The 18,012-nt window shown below is 41.6% G+C and overlaps 1 protein-coding gene, 1 long non-coding RNA gene and 1 pseudogene across 2 annotated transcripts; 2 read left to right on the top strand and 1 right to left on the bottom strand.

The window, feature by feature from the left end:
* The first annotated feature begins 1,972 nt into the window (after positions 1 to 1,972).
* Positions 1,973 to 8,095, top strand: LOC136527304 (probable methyltransferase PMT17; annotated as a pseudogene).
* Positions 8,096 to 8,283: 188 nt separating this feature from the next.
* On the bottom strand, positions 8,284 to 15,549 carry LOC136527305 (membrane protein of ER body-like protein). The gene is made up of 9 exons (XM_066519992.1): positions 15,265 to 15,549; positions 11,741 to 12,385; positions 11,090 to 11,251; positions 9,895 to 10,020; positions 9,619 to 9,747; positions 9,446 to 9,538; positions 9,041 to 9,272; positions 8,895 to 8,958; positions 8,284 to 8,797 (listed from the first exon to the last, which is right to left on the bottom strand). The coding sequence occupies exons 1-9, from the start codon at positions 15,395 to 15,397 to the stop codon at positions 8,339 to 8,341; spliced, it is 2,043 nt and encodes a 680-aa protein (XP_066376089.1). The 5' UTR covers positions 15,398 to 15,549; the 3' UTR covers positions 8,284 to 8,338.
* Positions 9,461 to 11,696, top strand: LOC136527306 (uncharacterized). The gene is made up of 3 exons (XR_010776742.1): positions 9,461 to 9,758; positions 9,911 to 10,031; positions 11,567 to 11,696. It is a non-coding gene; the product is annotated as an uncharacterized lncRNA (long non-coding RNA).
* Positions 15,550 to 18,012: the final 2,463 nt, after the last annotated feature.

Genomic DNA, 18,012 nt, shown 5'->3' with positions numbered 1-18,012 from the left:
AAAATACTACAAGTATTTTCGAAAGAATTACCGTCTCAAACAAATAAAAAAGAATTACCAAGATAATAGAACTAGTAACTCTGACCTGATGGGATCAGGTTGTTGCAACGAATTTCCGTGAATTCCTCCGATCCGAGAAATTCGTGAAATTGGAGGGCCGGTGCAACTCTCCAGTTTCTGCGTGAGTCGTTATGGTGCGTGCGCTTCAGTTCTCGCTCGCTCGCTATACACGGAGTATATAATAACAGCAACTTCCTTTATTTCTTCTCCGACGATCTATCTCGATCGATCTCTCTACTCTTGAGCCATGCATCTCTCTCTCTCTCTCTCTCTGATGATCTCTCTTTTTTTGAAAAATGTGATGATCTCTTCTCCTCTCATACTAATTTGTTTGCTTCTTTACTTTTTTATAATTAAAAAAGTTCCCTTCATCTTCATTCATCAGAGGAAGTAAGCCTAGCTCAACCGGTTGGATGAAAGGTGTGGCAATGTACCCAACCACCCAGATTCAAGTCCTGTCTGGAATTTGGATGCATATTTCTTTTCTTAATGATTAATGAAAAACCACCTAGGTTGGATCTCTTTTTTTTTTGTTCGTTCATCTTCATTCATCAGCTGTTGTCACTCACCTTTGGCAGGTTTCTGTTTGAGTTCCGTGTGTTCTTGCAAAGTTGCTTTCTCTGCTCTCTAGTTAATTAGTGTATATAGGGTAGATTGTTTTTCTGCCAATTTGCTAGGTTGTTTGACGAATTTTAAACTTAATTTGGAACCCATGCATATGCATATATGGATGGATGCATCGATATTTATATTTATATATAATTGGCCATCGAGCAAGAAGGCAGGTTACACTTTGCCTATGAATGCATGGCACTGGAGTCGTTGTGCTGCTAGGACATTGACATATATTCCTGGTTTCCTCTCTCGGATCGATCGGAAATATCGATCAAGCGGGACCAGGCGAACATTTCTCTCATTTTACTTGTTTGTGGTTTAGAACTCTCTCCAATCCATGTTTTATTTGTTTGTGTTTTGGATCTCTCTCCGATCTATTTAAGGCTTTGTTTGGATGCACATGTAAAGTGGATCGAGATGCCACTTCAATAGATGTGAATTGAGGTTGATACATATGCATTTAAACGAGCCCTTTATTCATTTGTGTTTTGGAACTCTCTCATATCCATGTTTTTGTGTTTGGATTTCTCTCCAATCCTTATTTGTTTGTGCTTTGGAACTCTCTCCGATCCATGTGTTTTGTGTTTTGGATCTCTCTCCGATCCATGCAGTCTAGTCTGCTATGGCTGGCTGAATTAAGTAGTTCGCTGAATTAAGTTCTAGTGTTTCTTGCTATTTTGGTTTTGAGGCTACGACTCGTCTATAAAAATGTGTGGTTTCTGTGTCTCCATTACTCTCACTTGTGAGGAGAACAATGTAAATTAGTATATATTACTCGTCTATAAGATGAAAATGTAAATTAACGGTAATCCAATATTATAATATAATAGCCACCTTAATAAGATGACAATGTAAATTAGTATATATTATCCAAAATCATGCGCTGAACGGACAAACTGATGTTAGTTTTGGAACTGCTGATCGATCAATGCACATTACCGTATTAGGATTGGAAACTTAACAGAAGAAAGCAAAAATCTGAATTCATTCATAAGAGGAAGAACAGAAATGAAGACAAATTTTTTTTTGAAAAGCAACCGATAATTTATTTTATTAAGAAACAGGAGGGGTAGCCCCCCCTACTGATTTAAAATATATTAATAACAGAAGAAGAAAGTGTTAATGATAACATACTAGAAGAAGAAGAAAAAGATCTAGAAAAGTATATTTGTACAAACTTTTCATTTGGGCAATTCTATGACTGTAAAAAGGGATCTAATAAATAAATGAAGGTACAGTAAAAAATTAAAATCTTCTTGTTTCAAACCATGACGCTATCCATGCGTTGAGTCAGAAGGCCTGGGTGGTCCTCTTCCAGGCCGGCCTGGATTCCATCAATCCTTGCTGCGGCGGCGGCTGAGGCTCTTCTCTTCCATCCTCTCCTCTCCCTCCTCCCTCCCGGCCTTCTCCCTTCTTCCTCTCTCTCCGCCTCCGGGCTCCCGTCCCGCCCGCCGATTCTCCTGCGCCGGCCCACACACCACTCCGCACTGCAAATCCAACACTTCCGCTTCTTCAAGGTAGGCTGGGGGACAAGGCAATCAAGTGGAGTGAGTTTCATTCTTAGATTCCTCTGTTCATTATTAATTCCTTCTTCTCCGTCAACTGTCATGCTACTCGGTACTCACTCACAACCACATCTCAACTTGTTACCCTACATTCTGTACCTAGTACAATGTTTGTTTATTCCCTCTGCTTGGTACTGAAGACCACGAGATTTTGATTCTTCCACCACCTCTTCCTAATTAAAAGAGAGAGTATAATTCCCCCCATGTTTAACCAAAATATGCTCTTTTTGTCATTTCAATAAAAAGAGGTTTGATTTCCCTCCGTAGGGTTTCGTTTCCCACACCACCGCCAAAACTGTCCGCGAGTTACCCCTTTTTCTGAGGGTTCTTCTTCACCTGGTTGGTTGGTTACCTTGCTGCAAAATTGCAAACTTTCTTACTCACTCCTACGGTCCTGCCCTGCTCAATTCATACTTTTAATCATCACACCACATGCCTGCCCACTCAAGTATAGTTGCTTTGCATCGACTTGCCTCTGTTTGGCAGTTTAGTATTGTTATTATCTCACGAAGAATGATGATGGGTCGGCAGTACCTTTCTCTGCTTTCTGCAGTCCACTTTCTTCTTTGGGGACAGGAAACAGAGGGCTACTACATCTGTATCCCTCCCTTAGTTGCTGCCTGCTGCTTACCTTTCTAGCTTCCCACCTCAGATTCAGTTGCCTGTTTCAGATTTCTTTCTATATAACAAACAAGGGGGGGGGGGGGGGGGGGGGGGGGGGGGGGGGTGTAATGAGATTTATGCCATTAAACTTCACAGATTTAAAAAGATTCCATTACAAAATCCATGATACTACTAGTATCTTCGAAAGAATTACCGTCTCAAACAAATAAAAAAGAATTACAAAGATAATAGAACTAGTAACTCTGACCTGATGGGATCAGGTTGTTGCAACGAATTTCCGTGAATTCCTCCGATCCGAGAAATTCGTGAAATTGGAGGGCCGGTGCAACTCTCCAGTTTCTGCGTGAGTCGTTATGGTGCGTGCGCTTCAGTTCTCGCTCGCTCACTATATACGGAGTATATAATAACAGCAACTTCCTTTATTTCTTCTCCGACGATCTATCTCGATCGATCTCTCTCTACTCTTGAGCCATGCATCTCTCTCTCTCATGATCTCTCTTTTTTTGAAAAATGTGATGATCTCTTCTCCTCTCGTACTAATTTGTTTGCTTCTTTACTTTTTTATAATTAAAAAAGTCCCCTTCATCTTCATTCATCAGAGGAAGTAAGCCTAGCTCAACTGGTTGGGTGAAAGGTGTGGCAATGTACCCAACCACCCAGATTCAAGTCCTGTCTTGGACAGAATTTGGATGCCTATTTCTTTTCTTAATGATTAATGAAAAACCACCTAGTTCCTCCGAGGTTGGATCTCAATTTTTTTTTTTGTTCGTTCATCTTCATTCATCAGCTGTTGTCACTCACCTTTGGCAGGTTTCTGTTTGTTTGAGTTCCGTGTGTTCTTGCAAAGTTGCTTTCTCTGCTCTCTGGTTAATTAGTATATATAGGGTAGATTGTTTTCTGCCAATTTGCTAGGTTGTTTGACGAATTTTAAACTTAATTTGGAACCCATGCATATGCATATATGGATGGATGCATCGATATTTATATTTATATATAATTGGCCATCGAGCAAGAAGGCAGGTTACCCTTTGCCTATGAATGCATGGCACTGGAGTCGTTGTGCTGCTCGGACATTGACATATATTCCTGGTTTCCTCTCTCAGATCGATCGGAAATATCGATCAAGCGGGACCAGGCGAACATTTCTCTCATTTTACTTGTTTGTGGTTTAGAACTCTCTCCAATCCATGTTTTATTTGTTTGTGTTTTGGATCTCTCTCCGATCTATTTAAGGCTTTGTCTGGATGCATATGTAAAGTGGATTGAGATGCCACTTCAATAGATGTGAATTGAGGTTGATACATATGCATTTAAACAAGCCCTTTATTCATTTGTGTTTTGGAACTCTCTCATATCCATGTTTTTGTGTTTGGATTTCTCTCCGATCCTTATTTGTTTGTGCTTTGGAACTCTCTCCGATCCATGTGTTTTGTGTTTTGGATCTCTCTCCGATCCATGCAGTCTAGTCTGCTATGGCTGGCTGAATTAAGTAGTTCGCTGAATTAAGTTCTAGTGTTTCTTGCTATTTTGGTTTTCAGGCTACGACTCGTCTATAAAAATGTGTGGTTCCTGTGTCTCCATTACTCTCACTTGTGAGGAGAACAAAAATAATAATAAGATGAAAATGTAAATTAACTGTAATCCAATATTATAATATAATAGCCACCTTAATAAGATGACAATGTAAATTAGTATATATTATCCAAAATCATGCGCTGAACGGACAAACTGATGTTAGTTTTGGAACTGCTGATCGATCATTGGAAACAATGCACATTACCATATTAGGATTGGAAACTTAACAGAAGAAAGCAAAAATCTGAATTCATTCATAAGAGGAAGAACAGAAATGAAGACAATTTTTTTTTGAAAAGCAACCGATAATTTATTTTATTAAGAAACAGGAGGGGTAGCCCCCTACTGATTTAAAACATATTAATAACAGAAGAAGAAAATGTTAATGATAACATACTAGAAGAAGAAGAAAAAGATCTAGAAAGGTATATTTGTACAAACTTTTCATTTGGGCAATTCTATGACTGTAAAAAGAGATCTAATAAATAAATAAAGGTACAGTAAAAAAATTAAAATTTTCTTGTCTCAAACCATGACGCTATCCATGCGTTGAGTCGACCACGGACCAGAAGGCCTGAGTGGTCCTCTTCCAGGCTGGCCTGGATTCCATCAATCCGGGCTGGGCTGGTGGATCCCTTCTATTAATTATTCCTCTTATGAGATTTATGCCTTTAAACTTCACAGATTTAAAAATAATCCATTACAAAATCCATGATACTGGAACCATATTACCACTAAAAAATTCTAGGTTTTCACTACCTCCGATCATAATTAGATGACATTTTGTCTTGTAGTTAGTTACTTTTTGCAGTCCGAAAACGTCATCTATTTATGACTGGAGGGTGCAGTACAGAATTTCATGATATTCCTATCGGTGTTTCTCTATAATGGCGTATTTCCCATTTTATGAATAGTAGTGGCTTATTTCAAAACTTTAAGATTTATAATGGTGTGAATCTAATTGTATACCAGGGGCTTATCCATTCTCAGTCACCCTGTTTAGCTTTCCACAACATTGCTCCCTTGCTTCATTTCTTACCTGTCATACGAAATCGTTTCATTTCTTACCTGTCATGTGAAATATATTGCGCTCTATGTATGTGCTCATTTCCAATTTCTTGCAGCTCTAATGCCAAAAGAACAGGATGGATCCCCCAAGGTGCGCCACCCAGAATTCCAAAGGATGCGCATAACTCTCACCATAGGCGTCATTGGTCTCTGTGTCACAGCATACATTCTTGGTGCTTGGCAAGGCACCTCAAATGGCATTAGCTCTTCCTTAATAAGTACGAGAACCCAGTGCAAAGATCATGTGCGGTCATCTGGTGCTCGCCTTGATTTCCAAGCCCACCACCAGGTGGGCTTCAATGAATCGGCGCTCGCGGTGGAGAAATTCCCACCTTGCCAGCTCAAGTACAGTGAGTATACCCCTTGCCAAGATCCAAGGAGGGCTAGGAAGTTCCCAAAGAAAATGATGCAGTACAGGGAGCGGCACTGCCCAAAGAAACAGGACATGCTCCGATGCTTGATCCCTGCGCCTCCAAACTATAACAACCCCTTCCAGTGGCCAAAAAGTCGCGACTATGCTTGGTTCAATAACATCCCTCATCGGGAGCTCAGTATTGAGAAGGCTGTTCAGAACTGGATTCATGTCGAGGGAGACCTGCTTAGATTCCCTGGAGGTGGCACCATGTTCCCACATGGTGCCGATGCTTATATTGATGACATAAATGCCCTTGTACCATTAAATGAAGGCAACATCCGAACTGCGCTTGATACTGGATGTGGGGTGAGTGACTGGAGCAATGTTTCTATGATATTGTCTGTGATTCCTTCTCAGGATTTGGGGATGATAGTATCTTTGCTGCTGTACAGGTTGCAAGCTGGGGTGCTTATCTTATGAAGAGGAACATCATCACCATGTCTTTTGCGCCAAGGGATTCTCATGAGGCACAGGTACAGTTTGCATTGGAACGGGGGTACCAGCCATGATTGGAGTGATAGGGACTGAAAGAATCCCATATCCCGCTAGAGCATTTGACATGGCGCACTGCTCTAGATGTTTGATCCCATGGAATAAGCTTGGTAAACTTGTTTCCTTATTTGTTACGGCTTGCAGTTACATTACATCGAACACAAACTGATTAAGATAATTCCACATGATTTGTCTGAATAGACGGCATCTATCTAATTGAAGTGGACAGAGTTCTTAGACCAGGGGGCTACTGGATCCTCTCTGGGCCTCCAATCCACTGGAAGAGGCACTACAAGGGGTGGGAGAGGACAGAAGAAGACCTGAAGCAAGAGCAAGATGAGATTGAGGACTTGGCAAAACGGCTCTGCTGGAAGAAGGTCATAGAGAAAGGTGATCTTGCTATATGGCAGAAACCTATCAATCATGTAGAATGTGTTGACAGTAGGAAGGTCTATGATGCTCCGCAGATTTGTAAGAGCAATGATGTCGATTCTGCTTGGTAAGATTTCTGCTGCTTTACTCTCTTTTTGTGAAGTGTTTGCTCAATTGGTTGCAGCAGCTCATCCTGATCTGAACAATTTAGGTACAAGAAGATGGACACTTGCATATCTCCTCTCCCAGATGTGAAGAGTGAAGATGAAGTTGCTGGTGGAGCCCTTGAGAGATGGCCAAAAAGGGCATTTGCTGTTCCCCCAAGAATAATTCGCGGTTCAGTTCCAGGCTTCACCCCTAAGAAGTTCCAAGAGGATAACAAGGTGTGGTCAGAGAGAGTGAATCACTACAAGAAATTGATTCCACCACTGGGCAAAAGACGATACAGGAACGTGATGGACATGAATGCAGGGATAGGGGGTTTTGCAGCTGCATTGATGGAGTACCCTCTTTGGGTGATGAATGTTGTGCCTTCAGGCTTGGCCCATGACACCCTCGGTGTTATTTATGAACGAGGGTTTATTGGCACCTACCAGGACTGGTGTGAGGCTTTCTCAACGTACCCAAGGACCTACGACCTTATCCATGCTGATAACATTTTCAGCAGTTACCAGGATAGGTAAGGAATATCTTTGCTGTTCAGTTTTGCTCTAGAAATTTTCTTTCCTGCATTCACTTCATACAAGACGTGTGGTTTTCTGTGTGATGTCTTTCTTTTCTGAGGGCCTTCTTTGGTAACAAGGTTGTAAAATGTCCAGCTTAAGCAAGTAAATACTAACGATGGAGTGGTCGCAGGTGTGACATAACGTACATCCTACTGGAGATGGATCGGATTCTAAGGCCTGAAGGGACTGTGATCATCAGGGACAACGTGGAGGTGTTGGTGAAGGTACAAGCTATCACTGGAGGCATGAGGTGGAAGAGCCAAATCATGGACCATGAGTCTGGTCCATTTAACCCTGACAAGATCCTAGTGGCAGTCAAGACTTACTGGACCGGGAAGCCCGTGGAAAAGCAATAATTGCCGCCTTGGTACTGTTTTTCATCTGCGAAAATCTAGACATGACTTGCTTGTCAGGTCTGTCTTCATTGCCATTTTTTTATCTAGCTTCAGGATATCTGTATATAGGAGGCATGTGGGCCATGTAGCTGGAATTGGTATCAAACATCTTCATTAGCCACATAGCATGTATGTGACACATTGCAATGGTGTATAAGATGTTCACTCATATTTTGATGCGCTATTGCAATCTAATAAGCTGATGCCTGATGTGACAAAAGGAGATTGTAACTGATAATATGTTCCTGTCAAAAATACGATGACAAGGTTGCGGTACAGACGAATTCTGTGATGAAGATTATACTATGGCCAAGTGCTGTGAAAAAAAAAGCATAAAAACTCTCTGAACCGAAGATAGCGTCTCCATGCAGATGTGTGTGTGCCCAGATAATCTATTGGACCATCAAGACAACTAAAATGAGGGCTCAAGGCTCAGTAGGAAGCCCAGGCGGCTGCTTCAGGGAATGAGAGACCTGGAGGAGCTGGAGCTGATGCACCACCCTGATCAATGATACCAAAGTGTGCCAGGAGCTTCGTGATGAGGACGCCTGCGACGTACGATAACCCGGAACCGCTGAATCCAATGGACAGGTAGTAGAGGAGGGTTGTGAAGTATGTCCTGGGCCTCTTAACATGCGCCTTTCCAATTGCGAACAGCGCTATGCACAGGAGAGATACAGCAGCGACCACCAACATTTTGTTCTCTCTGTTGTCACTCGTCCTGAATGACAGTCCGTAGATGACTGGTGGCAGCAGCCCGAACAGGATGTATGACAGTATGGCTATCACCATGTGCAACTGGTACTTTGATCGCCTTCCCAGCTCTAGCCAGTAGTGCCCCACTTGCTCACTGCTTTCAGCTACATCTCCTGTGTTTCGCAGATCAGCAATCTGTTTGTGACAAAGGAACCTTCAATTTGTCAGATGTCTGTCTTGCATGGTCATCGCAAAGAGATTGTGTAAAATTCAGGCAAGAACAGTATGTTACATTGTGGTAAATTACAGGAAGTCCACCAATAAGGTTTGCTATACCCAAGATGATCCACTGCAGATGAACAACATAATAGCATTAAAACAAGGGGAATTTGGGTGATGCCATCCAATTAATGCAAGAACCAAGAAAGAAACTTACAAGTCTTGGCACCACTTGCTGCTGCTGCTGATACAGCTGAGAGGCTTGTGATTGATTCAACAAGGCCACCATACACTATTGCTTTCAGTATATCCCATTCATCCCTTGGAGCTGATGATGCAGGAACTGGTATCTCAGCCTCAGGGACTGCCAATACTGTATGAGGTGGAGCTTCTGGCTCAGCTGGTTGACGAATAACTGAAATTGGTTTCTCAACCGTCTGGCTGTCCAATCCTGCAGGCCGTCATCATTTACTATATAAACAAAATAATCTCAAATACTGTGGTACAATACTGTATGAGGTGGAGCCAAATGTAGCTTAATTAATTTTGTGCATATGAACACTACATGTAAAATGAGCCTCGGAATACTGTGAACGAGATATATGACAAGCAAATACACCATACCCGGCAAAACTTTTATTGGTAGTACTGGCTCAAAAAATGGTTGGCTGAAAAATGGGCTGTTATCAGAGGGTGACGTTATACCTTCCAGAATATCTGTAACAAGAAAACAAAAATGTTACCAATGCAAGCATGCATATTCTATTGATATAGTTTATACAAATTAACAGATCTACCTTGTTTTTTACCTAGGTGCATCGAATCAGTCGCAGTATCACCAGAAGGCTGCGAGAGAGGAATTTGCTCTTGGCTTGCTCCGTTTCGCTGCACAGCTACCACATTTCCTGCCTCTATTTGCGTGAATTCTGCATAAGAGGTTTATAATTTTTTGTTACTCTTTTTCATCACATTCTGATGCTAGGTGTCTTAAACAAACTGTGGTGCTGCAAGTAACATGTGTAAGTTAATGAGTCTAATTTCCTGATAGTTGTTGTCTAATTAATCAGACCTACCTTCTTTGTGACCTAGACTGGTATCAGTTTTAGTATCACCAGCAGGCTGTGAGAGAGGAATTTGTTCTTGGTGCGCTCCGTATTGCTGCACATTTACAACATGTACTGACTCTATCTTCGTGGATCCTGCATAAGAGGTTTATACTTTTTCGTTACTCTTTTTCATCACATTGATGAACTAGCTGATTATACTAGTTCTGAACATTGAGGCACTAGCTGATTATACTAGTTCTGAACAAACTGCAACATGGGTAGTTAGTGAGGCTAAATTTCCTGACTTATTATCTGGTTATTTCTAATGAAAAAAGAAAAGAGTGTTACTGCATAAGTATTAAGCTCCGTGTAACATGGTAATATCTTACCATTTCAGCAGCATCACAGCATTATTGTTTTTTTATTAAGGAAAAACTTTAGAATTACTCCACAGTTTGCAAGTAGAAATTTCAGACGTCAAAACAACATGGTAGCTTTACTGGCACAGCCTCTAGGGCTCTAGGCAACTATAGATTACCTGACATGCCAATAAAATTGTGCTTTCTGAACCCAAAAATATTATTATCCCATAGCTGGGTGTTCATGATGGCATGTTCTATAGAGAAACAAACCTGTCACGACTGTAGATGATGCGTGGAATTGACTGAACGACTGTTTTACTTCATTCGTAGCAGTTGTAGTTTGGGATCCAGCTGGTGATGGTTTCTTCGATTGTTCTGCTGGTGTGTTGTCTTCAACTGAAGTTAGAGGATCGGTCCTCTGTGAATCACTTAATAATGGCTCCTCCAATGAATCTGTAACATACTTGTTGATCAGAACCTTAGCATGTATTACTACCCTTCAGACTACAGTGCTCATCAAAAAGTTACTTTATAGTTCGTAACAATGCCATTGGTCGAGAAACTGTCATATGCTCATAGCACCAAAAGTAAGACACCAATGCTGTAATTCCTTCATGAGCTTCTGATGGTAACGAGCAGAAAAAAAAAAGAACACTTATGAAGAGGAACATTTGTTACTCTGGGAAAGCCTGGTAACTTTTTTTCGTTCAAAAAAAAGCCTTGTAACTTTTTTTTTAACAAATAAAGCCTGGGAACTTTTAAAGTATGGTAGATTAAACTATAATGCAAATCAACCTGGGTTTTGTACTACAGTGATGCTACTAGGAAAACACCCTGAAGTACATTATACATTACAATACCTGCATTATTTGATGGCTTTGGACTATCTGCTGTCTGGAAACAATAAAGAAGCCAACTTCCACAGTTTTCAGACGTCTGTTGTGAAGCAAAAGAATGCTGAACTTGAACTTGTTGGTTTATATCCCTCCTTTCAAATATACAGAATATATTAAAATTGCAACCTGGTGGCAACAGAAATATTAAACTGGCACATTAGAAATAATATCTACTAGTAATAACTGTAGAAGCACAGGTACATGGAGTTGTGATTAAAACTAAGATAGGAAACTACAGTCAACACTGAGGTGTCATAGCACAAATACCTAAATATGTTTTATCTATTTCATTCTTCCAACAAGAAACTTACTTATGTATGGATCAAATCATGCAAGGCTTTCAGTCTTGTTTCTTGTACAGTTAAGGTACCTATGTTTAATTAACCATGATCTACATATCTCAAACTACAGAAGAAATAATTTCTGATTTATTATTTGTAGATCTACAGCCATAAGTACTCATGTACTGATGCTAATTGAGCTTAATTGAAAGCATGATTGCCTGGGAGAAAAAGACTAAAAAATATAAACGTTCAGATGTAAATAATAACTCAGATATTAGTTGATGAAAAGGAGGAAGGCACATGTAATGCGTGGAGGCAAGTTAAGTGATACCTGTTGGGATGAAGAAAGTGAAGCATAGCAAGCATCTAAATACTTCGGGCGAGTGTTCATCCACTGTTTGTCTTGGAACATTGGCAGAAGGCTCTACAAGCTGTGGTCTTTTTGGTGGTTCCTTACGTGCATCTGGTCTTACTGTTCTCCTTCTCTTTTTAAGGATGACCCTTCGAGTTATGCAGGATTTGCAGTTGGGGCAATAGAGGTCATGGGTTTCTTGCTCGTCCAGAATCTTCTCAAGATCATACTCTTCAACTTTCACTTCACCCTTAGTGACAATTTCATCCTTCTCAACTTCAATTTCATGAACTTCAGATGCAGTCGTGCTGCCACTGGAAACGTCAACAGAACCACTCCAGTTTGGCAAGATGTGTCTAGCATCACGGATGGTTGTAATCAGTTTCAGTCCATCTGCAATGGTCACGGTTTCGCTGCTGCTGGAGATCTCATGCACACCATTAGAGTGTGAACCATTTTCCAATTTGCCATTGTTTGAACTGTGGTTAGTTTCTTGAGCGCTGACGTTGTCCTGTTTCTCAATCTCTTTGCCTTGTGCACCTGAAGTTTCGTTTGCGTTTTCCTTTTGGCCACCAACTTCTGTAACTTGGTTCTCAGCACCTAGTTCAGTAGCATGACCAGAGACTGAAAAAGAAATTAGAGTAGCGATGTCAGTAGTACTAGCTGAAACATTGAGAAGCTACTCTTTTGTTTGGCATATGTAGAGATTCTGTTTTGTGCTGTAAGACCTTTGGGAAGAGAGGACAGGACATGAAAAGAAAATCAAGCCGGACTGACGAATAAATGAAAAGAAAGTTTGAGAAGCTAATCGCTAGGTAGTGGTACCCATCCTACGTGTGTGAGCATTGAAGACTAACCTCTGTGTGGCGGATAATATAATGGTTTGTTGTGAACTAACGAATCAAGATTGCTGGCAATTTTGCAGTGTCCCTGATGGTCGAGGATATCAACTGTGCACGGACCACTCAAGCGGTGAGTCCAATCGCAGTGCCGGCACTTCCATAGACCTTCAGTCAAGAAATGGAAAGGTAATTTTATGATGTGCTGTCTAACCTTGCACGAAGTTTGAGTCTGTGAGTAGAAGAATTTATCTGCAACCCTGTTTTCTTTTCTTGTGCAGCACTGGCACTAAATGGCTAGTAGTATAAGGAAGGAGCTTTTGATTTGACAAGGATAGGCTGTGGATAGGGATGGACACACATACTAAACCTACCTTGGGCGTCCTTGTAAACAGACATTAAGAGTGTCTTGTCGAAGGTGGGAGAGTAGTTGCGAAGAAAGAAGGAAAAGATGAGAGGAGGGAGGTGTATAAACGTACATGTTGTTATTGGATTGGAAGCACAGGAAGTAGGTGCACAGCCCTGTTGGTTTCGCTGAAATTTGGCTTAGGGCGCGTTTAGATGGCGAATTTTTTTTGTTTTGGCGACCGTAGCACTTTCGTTTGTACTTGGTAATTAGTGTCTAATTATGGACTAATTAGGTTCGAAAGTTTCGTCTCGCGATTTCTCACCCAACTGTGCAATTAGTTTTTTTTCCGTCTACACTTAGTACTCCATGCATGTGCCGCAAGATTCGATGTGACACTTTGGGGTGAAATTTTTTTGAACTAAACAGGGCCTTATGCTGATTTGCTGTGAGAGAAAAACACCATTTTTTCGCTGAAAAGTCCTGACGTGTTACTACTGTCCAAGCGTAGCGTATCTACAAGGCCACCGGCATAGGTGAGGACTGTATAAGCTGAGAGAGAGGCTTCCAAATGAGGCGTGCGTTACAATACAGCTAAAGTTTGTTTGGTGCAGGCAATGCGACGAAATGGAAGCTGTGGACAGGAACTGTGAGGAGATGAGAAGAAAAGGGACAGGGGAGTCATCAGACGTGAGCGAGGAAGCCAAACGAATGAACATGAGTCAGTCTGTACTGCACATTGCTGATATGTCGTCCGGATCCAGCGCAGCGCAGCGCAGGAAAAACATGTGCTCCGGTGCTCCCCGTGAAGAATTGTTATACATCTTCATACTTGGTATATCTTTAGCATGCATTTTCTTGTAAATTTTTATGATTTATATGAAGAAGAAAAGGAGAGGAATACAGAAGGCCCGGGTCCAGTATCTAATCTGTGTACAAAGTGCACCTATCGTTTGATACTTTGATGGAAGCCACAGCCCACCACAGGTGATGGTGATAGTGATAGTGATAGGCTCATCGTCAGAGGAATTAAAGCAGCAGCAGCAGCAAACATATTGTTGGTTGAGTTGATACAAGGAAGGCACGGCACAGCTGAGAGTTAGAGGATGAAGGCTCATCTCATCAGTGAAAGAAATTGAAGGATGGAACAATAGTAATAATAATAATGTATGCTAATTGCCCACTTTGTAATTCAAGGCTAAGCTATGGTGTTTTGGTGTGTAGCATGAAGGTTGGTTTGGCAAACCAATAATAAGCAGAAGCAGCAGAGAGTGGTGAAAACGAGTGGGGGCAGTGCAGGTGCGGTGCAACAGAGGAGGTACAGGAGTTGAGTGAGTCACCCTGTTCGCTTGTTGGTTTCAACCAGCCCAAACCAGCCAACCAATAGTGTTTTCCTCTCACATAAAACCAGCACCAGCCAGTCCAAACCAGCCCAGAAACCAACCAGCGAACAGGCCGAGTGAGAAGGAGTACAACTCTCTTGGATTGGAATTGGATGGAAGTGAAGTGAAGTCAGTAGAGAAATATAAACAGTTGAGGCAGTGGGGTTGGGGGCCCTCCACTCGATCTACCCGAATCCTAGGGCGCGTTTAGTTGCCCCAAATTTGGCGCCGCCTGAATTCCTTCAGACGTACACTGCAGTATTTTGTTTGTATTTGGTAATAATTGTTCAATCGTTGATTAATTAGGCTCAAAACGTTCGTCTCGCAAAGTACAATCAAACTGTGCAATTAGTTTTTTATTTCGTCAACATTTAATACTCCATACATGTACCGTAAATTTGATGTCACGGAGAATTTTTTTTTACATAATGTCAAAGTTTGCATTTTGAGGTAACTAAGCCTATTGTACATTTGTACTACCGGAGTACTATGATTGAGGCAGGCACCAAAATCCATATCCCCCACAGCCACAGGACAGGACAGGACATTTTTTAGGAATGAAGGAAAGAAGGAAGGATGGAAGGAATGTAAGGAAACAAGAAGACGAAGAAGAAAGCAGGGAGGAGGAGGACCTGGACAGAAACTGCAATTAACAAGGCCTTGTTTAGATGCTAAAAAATTTGGTAAAATGTTACAGTAGCGACTTTAGTTGGTATTTGGTAATTAGTGTTCAATCATAGTCTAATTAAGCTTAAAAGATTCGTCTCGTGGATTTCGTCTAAACTGTGTAATTAGTTTTATTTTTTATTTATATTTAATGCTTCATGCATGCGTTTAAATATTCGATGTGACGAGAAATCTTGAAAATTTTTGTAAAATTTTTTGTAACTAAACTGGACCCAAGTGCAATGAGAGAAGAGGAGAACTGCAGAAGACCTTTGGTTGGATCCAAGAAGATGCTCTGGTGGTGAGGAGCTTGGCCTTCCTCTTCATCCTCTGCTGCTGCTGCTGCTGCGTCGGAGCCGGAGCCGGAGGGCTCCAGGTCCAGGTCCGCCATCGTCGTCGTCATCTTCTTCTTCTTGCCGCTCCTCTCCCTGTCCCTGGTGTGCAGGAGGGCGGAGTGTCTTCCTCCTCGGCCTCCATGAGGAGCTGTGGCTGCTGCTCCTCCTTGAGCTCCAACGGCGGCCTCTCTGATGCCTAGATTGGATGGAGACGAGGACGGACATGGTGTGGGATTGCTTTGCTTCCTTTATACTAGGACTAGGAGGGGGGGATGGAGGAGGTGTCCGTCTGGCCGAGCAGCAGCAGGAGAAGCAGAGCAGAGCAGAGTCGTGGTGCGCGTGAAGGAAAAGGAACTGATCAGCCGAAATGAAGACGACGACGACGGACTCGGCGAGAACCGGGAGGCGGGAGGAACAAGCCGCCGCTGGCGGCTGCTGCGGACTGTCACTCTGCAGTGCAAGCGCACGCAGGGAAACGAGACGAACGCAGGAGGGAGAAAGAAAATGTGAGTGAGAGAGCCTGTGAGGACACACGAGACTGACCTGCCTGACGACACCAAAAAGGGAAATCGCTTGTACTTGCACGCTTGAGTAGTGGGCCCACGCGGCTGCAGCTGCACTCCCCTTCCCCACAGGCCACAGGTCAGGTCAATACAAGATACGAGTACTCGCTCGGTCAATTATGGATTCTGTGCTAGTCCTTTTAGTTTGACTTCGATCAAATTTATAAAAAATAGTATTATTATTTGTGAATCTAAATAAATTTATTATAAAAATATATTCTATTACTAATCTAGTGACGTTTATTTTGTATCATGAATGTTAGTATGTTTTTATATAACTCTGGTCAAAATTTAAAATGTTTGAATCCTCAAAAAGCGAGAATTGGACTGAGGTACTGGTATTGGTTAATGGTTGGACCAGCACAGTACTTAGGCCTTGTTTAGTTGGCTAAATTTTGGAAATTTGGCTATCGTAGCATTTTCGTTTTTATTTAGCAATTAGTGTTCAATCATGGACTAATTAGGCTCAAAACGTTCGTCTCACAATTTTCAACCAAACTGTGCAATTAGTTCTTTTTTGTCTACATTTAATGCTCCATGCACGTATCGCAAGATTCGATGTAATTGCTACTGTAGCACTTTTTGGGAAAGTTTTTTTTGAACTAAACAAGGCCTTGGCTTCAGACCGACGTACACTCTCGAGTATACTCCGATCCTACTTGCAACAAGATAAGATAACAACATGAATGAATTGAATCAGCTAGCATGCATGTTCATGTTCATGCTCCCTTCCCTTCCTTCTCATGCGATGCATGCATGTTGCAACCGTGCATTATTGCCTGCTCTGCCGGTACCAGCTGAGCAAGAACAAGTCCACACCATATCTTCCATTACCTGTTTATTGTTATTGCTATCTTCCAGCGCCACTGCATAGCATGCTTGAAGACTGCACCCACCATGACCAGGAGCAACAAATATATATTTCTCTCTCTATCTTCAATTCTATTCTATTCCCGTGTTTATATATGATGTGCATTGCCTAAGATTCTTATATATACTCCTAAACACAAAACAAATTTAATCTAAATTCAAATTCGTCGATCGTAGCCTCCTCAACAAGCCCATCCACGTCGGTTTACACTATGCGTTATTACATTATTGTACAACTAAAAAATCACGAAACTCGGTGCGCTAAACGACACCAAATCGATCTCAAACCAACTAAAGAATCAACTTACGTGTCCCTCAAATAAAGTTCACTAGCTAGCCCTCCGTACTCCACGTTTAATTTAGCTGCCGCTAGCACTTCGAATTCAAAGTTGACTGACAACGACCATCAACAGTGTGATAACCCTCAGTAATTAACTTTAGGTCCCGTTTTACAGTACATCTTTGGAATCGAAACCCATTATTCTAATAATCACAACATAGACATTGATCAAATAAAGTTATAATATAGCCATGTGTGGAATATACTCATATCCTGTTGTTGGTTATTACATGTGGTAGATACTTACTTCTTGTAGTTCTACTGCAGAGGATCGAGCCGAAGAGAATGTGCTATAACTTACAGCGCAGAAACATACCATGAGGAACTATGGAATCAATTTCTATCTCTCATCTTATGCATTTAAGACAACCTTATATCTAAACTTGAGAAAGTTATGGAATGTGTCAAATTTCAAACCAAATAGCTAGCCTAGATCATAAAGTAGATTACAATTCCTCCAAATGAAATGATCCAAACGGAACCTTAACCTAAATTGAGCATCTTCTTCACCTCCACCACTGCTCAAGAAAAAAATATACAAAAAAAACACGCAACAAAGAGGAGCAACAATTCTTTGTCAAATAGAATCATCAAAGAAACAGACCAACGGCACTTGCCAACTAGGACATGACACATGGATCCGAATACACTACCCAATCGTCGGCCCAATGCCTACTTCATAGGTTGTGTTTCGAACTTTTACTTCATATGTAGGTGGTGTTTCAAACTTTATTTCGATGATGTGGCCTCTTGTCCAACGCGAGAGCTTCTAACTTAGGGTCCTGGTAATCGCTTTTAGTCTCCCTCATCCTCCTCTAGCAACCTCACCGGCGATGAACTAGAGCGGAGGCCCACCCCTCACACATTTCTACAGCTATAGATATAGGCATGGCTTTGTAGTTTGTCATGT

This window comes from Miscanthus floridulus, chromosome 19 (genome assembly GCF_019320115.1).
Source record: "Miscanthus floridulus cultivar M001 chromosome 19, ASM1932011v1, whole genome shotgun sequence".
Taxonomy (NCBI): Eukaryota; Viridiplantae; Streptophyta; class Magnoliopsida; order Poales; family Poaceae; genus Miscanthus; species Miscanthus floridulus.
Note: the sequence above shows the minus strand (reverse complement) of the source record. Positions and strands in the feature narration are given on the sequence as shown.